This window comes from Castor canadensis, chromosome 8, assembly GCF_047511655.1.
Source record: "Castor canadensis chromosome 8, mCasCan1.hap1v2, whole genome shotgun sequence".
NCBI lineage: Eukaryota > Metazoa > Chordata > Mammalia > Rodentia > Castoridae > Castor > Castor canadensis.
In genome coordinates this window covers 10,985,287-10,992,568 of record NC_133393.1, presented here as the reverse complement: position 1 = coordinate 10,992,568, position 7,282 = coordinate 10,985,287, and the positions used below count along the sequence as shown (strand labels likewise).

The 7,282-nt window shown below is 37.6% G+C and overlaps 1 protein-coding gene across 1 annotated transcript in view; it reads left to right on the top strand.

Annotated features, from left to right (window-relative positions):
• Positions 1 to 1,396: 1,396 nt before the first annotated feature.
• Positions 1,397 to 7,282, top strand: part of Mep1a (meprin A subunit alpha) — a 35,697-nt gene continuing 29,811 nt past the window's right edge. Inside the window, exons 1-5 of the mRNA XM_020182539.2 lie at positions 1,397 to 1,530; positions 1,618 to 1,642; positions 1,726 to 1,776; positions 5,166 to 5,206; positions 5,714 to 5,789. Of these exons, the coding sequence (XP_020038128.1) occupies positions 1,462 to 1,530; positions 1,618 to 1,642; positions 1,726 to 1,776; positions 5,166 to 5,206; positions 5,714 to 5,789 (262 nt within the window). The 5' untranslated portion in view covers positions 1,397 to 1,461. The remainder of the gene's footprint in view (positions 1,531 to 1,617; positions 1,643 to 1,725; positions 1,777 to 5,165; positions 5,207 to 5,713; positions 5,790 to 7,282) is intronic.

Below are 7,282 nucleotides of genomic sequence, written 5' to 3'. Positions count from 1 at the left end.
GATACTTCTTTTATTTATGACAATTCTTTTCTTTTTATTCTTCCTTGTGGGGAGTGGATTATGAGAAGCCTATGAGAACTTGACATAAGCACAACTAAGTTGCTTACATTTAGAGAAGTAGGAACACAAGGCAGGTTTCTCTTGTTGCAATGTCATGGCACCTCCCAGAGAACTGTTGCTCCACCTCCTTGTTTACCACTGGATATAAAAGACTTGCTGAAGGAGGATGCAAAGGGTTTTTTTATGGGTTTTGATTGGCTGCCTGCAGGCTGAATGATGCAGCTAGCTGTGTGTGTCTCCACCAGAGCAGCTTTCTGAACCGAGAACTTTATACATAGGCTTTAGAAAACCTACACTAAAGAAAAGCTAAAGAGAACATGGGACAGTCCAAGTCTGAGGACCGAGACTTTTAAGAGTTATGCTAATGCAGTTTTTGGAGGCAGCTGCTCTTGTTTGTCTGCAAGTCTGAGCACAGAGGCTTTAAGAAAGCTAAAGAGAGAACATGGGACAGTCCAAGTCTTAGGGCAAAGACTTTAAGAGAGATTATGCTAAAGAAAAGCCAAGAGAAAACATGGGACAGAGTGAGGCTAAGGAAAGAGACTTTAGAGAACAGAAAAGAAGACTTTAGAAGCAAGGTTTTAAATAAAGACTTTAGGACAAGATTTTAAAGAATTGTAAAGGAGTAAGGCCTTAAAGAATAAAGAATAAGAGAAAAGAAGGAAAGTGAATGAAGTGAATAATAGAGTAAAAAAGCAACGAGGCTGTTGTGCATCTTCATCTGAGCAACCAACACACCTGACCCCAAATTTCTGCGTGTCTGTTTGTCTATCATTCGTCCTTTCTGCATCTCCAGTAGCCCCCAGTTAAGCCACTTAGGTTGGAGAACCAGGAGTGAGAGAAAGCTCGCTCACTTCCATTTCAGAATTTTATTGATTCTAGGAAGTTTATCCTTTTATGTAAATTTCAGAAACAGTTTGTCAGTTTGGCAAGTTCCCCTGAAAACCTTGTTAGGATTTTTACTGAAATGACGTTGAATTGATAGACTAATATTAGACAAATCCAAGAACATAACATACAATACACATACATATGAGAGAGAATATGGTCAGGGGAAAGGGAGGGGTCGTGTCTTTTTACAACTCTGTTCATCTTTTATTACATTTAAGTGCATTATAATCACTTTAAAGATTATTTTTATATCTATTGTGAAAGCATGATGGAGAAAATCTTTATATGTTCACATCAGTATTAATTTTTCAAATGTTTTCCCTGTCTCTGCTGCATAAATTTTTAAGGTAGGCTTGACCTGCTTTTGAGACGGTTGATGACATTTTCTTTGACTACCTTTTAAAACACTGCAGTGCATGCAGAGGGTCAAAGTTTCTAATATGGCAGTCTGGGCAAGGTCCAGCAGGTTTTTATGACAAAGTATTTTTTGCTAAAATCAGTTCATCTGCAACAATGGTTTGGAGTAGAACCATTTGTGTTGTCTCTTTTACCTTGTTTCTTGTCCACATAGCAGGTGTATCGGTAAGTAGAACTCTGTTCCTCTGGATATTTAAAATATATCAATCATAACATAAATCACCTATTTTCTGTACATTTATTTCCTTTCAGATTAAGCATCTTTCTAAAGAAAATGGTAAGAATCAATTCAAATGCATAGTTTTCCTGAACTTTCTTTTGTTCCTCAAGACTAGTAACATTTTTCCCCTCTTTTAACAGATCATGATGCAGCTTTTCAGGAACAAAAGGATATTTCAGAAATTAATTTAGGTAGGTTCAATTTCTAAATTGTTAATGTCTTGAAATAATTTAAATCCCAGGGACAGGATTTCTGAACAGCACTTGCCTTTGTAATACTGTACTGTGTACCTTTTGGGGAGACATATTTATGGGTGCTTTATTGGGATTTGCAGTTTCTGAAAAGTGGCAAGGCGGCAAGATGAAGACAGTTAAATCAGATTTTCTAGGAGACCTTGTGAGTCTGCAGTGGATCTATAAACACATAAGAAGTTTTCTGTGTATGGAAGTTTCATTTTTTCCAGTTTCTATTTTTTTAAAAAAGGAAAGAATGGGTGATTATTTTGCTTGATAAAGAAAATTATAAAGAATATAACTACAAGTTATATTTAGTGGGGGAAAGACTCTATTCTTCCTCTTTTTGCACATCATATATGCTAACCATTGTTTGGTTGGGAGCTTGTACATGTATTTCTGCTTACTTACCTAACTTGTAAATATTTTTCTTGAAAAAAAAAATCTATGGTCTCATCCATTACTTAGAGGATGGAGAAGCTATTAGTCTCTCATTTCACTCTGTGTCCTGCTTCTGAATTGAAAGAGAAGCCTTTCCATCTTGGTGTCTTTGGTTAGGACTGGTGGAAGTGGATGTATTCATGATCACAAAAACCATAGTTTGCAAAAGCTTTCTTATCTAGTAGCATCTTTATTAGTCCCATTTTGTAGTAGGGTAAATGCTCTTTTACTTTTGCAGGAAGGGACAAGAGGTTCCTTGTAGAAAAGATGACTCACTCAAGATCACAGGTTGCAGGAATGAGGCTTGCCTCCAGGTCTCCTGATTCATATCTGAAGAACTCAGTGCTATTTGAACATGACAAAACTAAAAAAAAAAAAAAAAAAAAAAAAAAAAACCAGCCCTAAGTGGTTTCACAGAGAAGGCAACTGGAAATAGCTTAAGAATGACTGCACAGGCAGGGTAGAAAGAGTTTAGTAAGGTAAATCGCAAATAGGTCCCAACTCTTCACAGCCAGGCACCAAAATACCTTTCTTTAGTGTCAGACAGTCATGGTGTATGTAATTAAGAGGATCTACCATATTTTAAAACAAGGCTGGGATAAGAATTAGAATTTTCCTAACCTCATTCTTATATTTATCCAGTAAAAATAAATTTTTTCACCACCGAGACATTTGTTATTCTGCATCCTCACAACCACTTTTAAACTATGATGCCTGATAATGAAATCTCTCTACTGTGTGGAGAGTTTAGGCCAGTCTAACCAAGTCACCAGGATTGGTTGATTGGCTTAGCCATGTGGTCAGACTTTCACATCACAAATTGGTTAGGAAAATCATAGAGAGAAAGTTCTTACCTTTTACCACTTTGTCTCCAAGCCTCACAGTGATGATTCAACTTTTCTTACCCTCCCTCCTAAGACCTGCTCCTCTCAGTATTTTTGATTTCATTAAATACTGTACACTCCCTCCTTTTAGATTTTAGACTCAGAATAACAGAGTTACCTCTAACTCTTGTCTTTCTTGCATACCACCTTATAGTCTGTCAACAATCCTACTAGATAGGTCTCACTTTTTGTTACAGTTGAGAAATTTCAAGACCTGTTACTGCTCTCATTGTCCTGGAGTCACTTCACATCTGACCAGTCGATCCTTTCAGAGCCTTCAGTGCACTTCTCTTTGTACCCTCATCCTCTACAGACTGTGCTCAGATTATGTCCCTTCTCTGATCCAATTTTCTGATGACTTCTCCTCCAATGCAAAATAAAGACCATACAGCCTTGATTCCTAGGCCAGCATCAACAGTACCACTTAAGAGCTTTCTCAACAGCGCAGCATTTCCGGCCCTTCCTTATCTACAGAATCAGCATCATTTTGGCAGACCCCAGGGGATTCCTGTGCACGTTCCAGTGTGAGATGATCTGACTCTGACAGCCTCTCTGACCCTATATTTTACTACTCGTTCCTTTTCTTACTTGACATTCCCAGCCACCCTGACAGCATGGATATTCCTGTATGAGGGTGATTATAAGTGTGTGGTCCCTCAATCTGCAGCATCAGAACCCTTCAGGAAACTTGTTAGAAATGGGCTGTCTCCCCCCGACCCATCTTACTGAAGCAGAAACTCCATGGATAGGACTCATCAGTCCATGCTCCAAGCCCTCCAGGATGCTGATGCTCACATTTGAGGACCTCCTCAAGGACATCAAGGCTTTCCTGCCACAGGACTCTTTACCTGCTGTAGCCTGTGCCTCCAACACTCTTCCTTTATTTCCTCCCTCCATCGGATTTCTGCTGAAGGCCTCTTCAGGGAGGACTTTCTGATTACCCTTTGTAAAACAGCAACTCTCTCTCAAGTCATCACTCTTTTTCCTTGACCCTGTTTTATATATTTGTAAAAAATTAAAATTTTTTGTTTATTTGTTGAGCAAGTTCTCATTCTGTAGCCCAGGTTAGCCTGGAACTTGCTATACAGCCCAGGCTGGACTTGAACAACCAATCTTCCTGCCTCAGCCACACAAGTGCTGGGATTGCAGGTGTATGGTGGTATATGCATACACATATATATGTGTGTGTGTATATATTTTTTTAACATCTGCCTTACTCTACATTTATTTGCTTACTGATTTGTCTGCCCCCTCCCCTTTCTCAAGAACATCATCTCCTTAGTCAGGCATGTTGGCACACACCCAAAATCCTTGCACTGAAGAGGTTGAGGGGTTGTCTCAACCACTCCTCCCACCCAAAAAACACAAATAAAAAGAATGTCGTCCCTAAAAGACTTTATTCTATGCTCTGCTATTATCCCCAGCATCTAGAACAAATCCTGAGTCACACTTGGCAGCTAATCAGTACGTGTTCCATGAATCAACTGGACAGTGACTAGATTGAGGCTTGCTTTCACTGGATATGCACTGATTTAGAAAGCGTGCAAATTGCACTGGAAGATTCCAACCCCCGCCCCCCAAACCTACTGCATGCCAGGTACCAGGAGATACATCTTTTGCTCATGACATACCCTAGATAGAAGGATGGATGGACAAAGCACCTGTACTGAAAAACGATTCAAACCTGGCTCCTACTGATAATGAGACGTGGTATCGGTGCTGTTTGTTGTTGTTTCCTTGTACTGTTGTCATGTGAATAGGTCAGAATTGAGGAGGTTAAAAAATCTAGGAACTGTGTGCATAAAGAAGGGGACGAGGCAAGGACAGCTTTAGTCATTGACAGGTGAAACCATGAAGCCTCCTCACACCTAACACCTCCTTGGGGTCATTTGTGAGACTGAACATAGCTTTTAAAGTTTCACTGTATCAGAAATAAAATTAAAAATTTATAATGCAAAAAGCAATTTGATTGTGAGGGAGAGACCTTTTCATAATGTTCATTTATTTTGAATGCACATCTAGCTGCTGGCGTGGACTTCTTTGAAGGAGACATCCTTCTTCCGGTGAGTCCTGCCAATGACATTATAACGTGACTTGGGACTGGTTACACCATTGAGGGTGAAATTCTGCTCTGTGGCAAACCAGGGTGGACACTGTGAAGGAGAAGAAAGAATTCTAATCCATAGTCTGTGTCCACAAGGACTTCCACTGTAATTTAGTAGTGGCAAAAACAAACAAGCAAACATCATGAAAGAATCTATAATTATTAAATGATTTATCTATTCAATATTCCTAAAAAGCAAAGAATGAGAGGGAAAAAACCACCAATGTGTTTATAATAGTCATGTCAGTTTATGGGAATTGCAAGTCCTCTTTATTTTGTTCCTAATAATTTCTCTGAATTTCCCAAATAATCTCTAAGGCATTTCTATTGTTTTTATAATGTGAAGACAAATGCCATTAAATTGAATTGCTTGATACATTCTGTGTGGTGTGAGTTTAGTGAAGGAGGAGGTCAAGGTGACCTTGAGTGCTAGGCTTCCCAGTCATCTTTGCTTTTGTTTTCACAGAACTCCAGAAACGCCCTGAGAGACCCAACCACCAGGTGGCAGTTCCCCATTCCTTACATTCTGGCTGACAATCTAGGTAATAGCAATCATTCTTAATTAGGAGCTTCTGACTGAGCTGCTCTGTTCCCTTTCTCCTTTTCATGGGCTTTAGACTGAGTGTGACCACCAACGTGGTGAATAGTCCATTGCACTTGAAATTAATTTATATTCTGCAATTTGGGCGTAGATTATTCTATCAATGGTAAATAGGTCAGGGTGATTATCCATAATAGTGTTCAAATTATTTTCTACCTATTTTTATTTTAATTTTTTTATGGTTCTGGAATTGAACCAAGGGTCTCATCCATGTTAGGCAAGCACTTTGCCACTGAGATACATCTCTAGCCCTTTATTTTTGACTACTTGTTTTATAAATTACTGAGAAAAAGATGCTAAATCTTCAAGTATAAAAATTGCTTATGTTTTCCTTTATCATTTTCATGAAATTCTATTATTTTATGCAAACACATTCAAAATTGTTGTAGTATATCAACAAAATTGTCCCTTTCATCATTTAAAGTAGTTTTTTTTCTTTTCTTTTTTTTCTGGTAATCTTTGTCTAAAGTCTATTTTGTTTAATTTGTATACAGACAGGTCATTTCTAGAGTAACCATTTTAACTGAAGTGAGGTGATATCTCATTGTGGTTTTTATTTGCATTTCCTGATAGCTAATTATGCTGCATATTTTTAATAATTTGAACTTAATTATCTATTCATATTATTTGCCCATTTAAAAACTGGATTATTTTGGAGGGGTTGTTATTGAGTCTTTCTAGTTCATTATGTATTCTGGATGTATTTGTCATATGAATGGGTTGTCTTTTCACTCTGTTGATTGTTTTCTTTTCTTTGTGGTATAGAAGCTTCTTAGTTTGTTATAATCCCATTTGTCTATTTTTGCTTTTCTAGCCTTTGAATTTAGGATTTAGATCTTATCCAAAAAAAAAAAAAAAAAGAAAGAAAGAAAGAAAGAAAAATATCCTGATGCATTGAATTGTTTACTCTGTGTTTTCTTGTAGCAGTTTCATAGTTTCGGGTCTTACATTTAGGAGTATGGTCCATTTTGGGTTGATTTTTGGATAAGGTGAGAGATAGGGGTTAAGTTTCAATTGTTTGCATGTGGATCTCCCCAACACCATTTACTAAAGAGGCTTTCCTTTCTCCAGTGCATTTTTTTTTTTTTTGGTGCACATTTTTGGTGCCCAGAAATAATCCCATGCATTTACAACCAACTGATTCTCCACAAAAGCACCATTTCTTTAATGATCTTGATCTGATTTTATGATATCTACACTGTGGAATCTCCAATGTGGTAGTTTATTAAATAAAATAGTCGCCAGACAACCATAACACAATTACCTGGCAAACTGCAAAGAACTATAAATTCTTTAAGAGAGTGTATAAAATCAAATGTGCAAAAAATGTGATTTAGTTTTATATCACTTGGTTTGATTTTTAGCTGAAATCGCAACCTTCAGTGAGTTGATGGGAGAAAAAAATGCACACAAAGTAAAACAGAATCTCAGTTC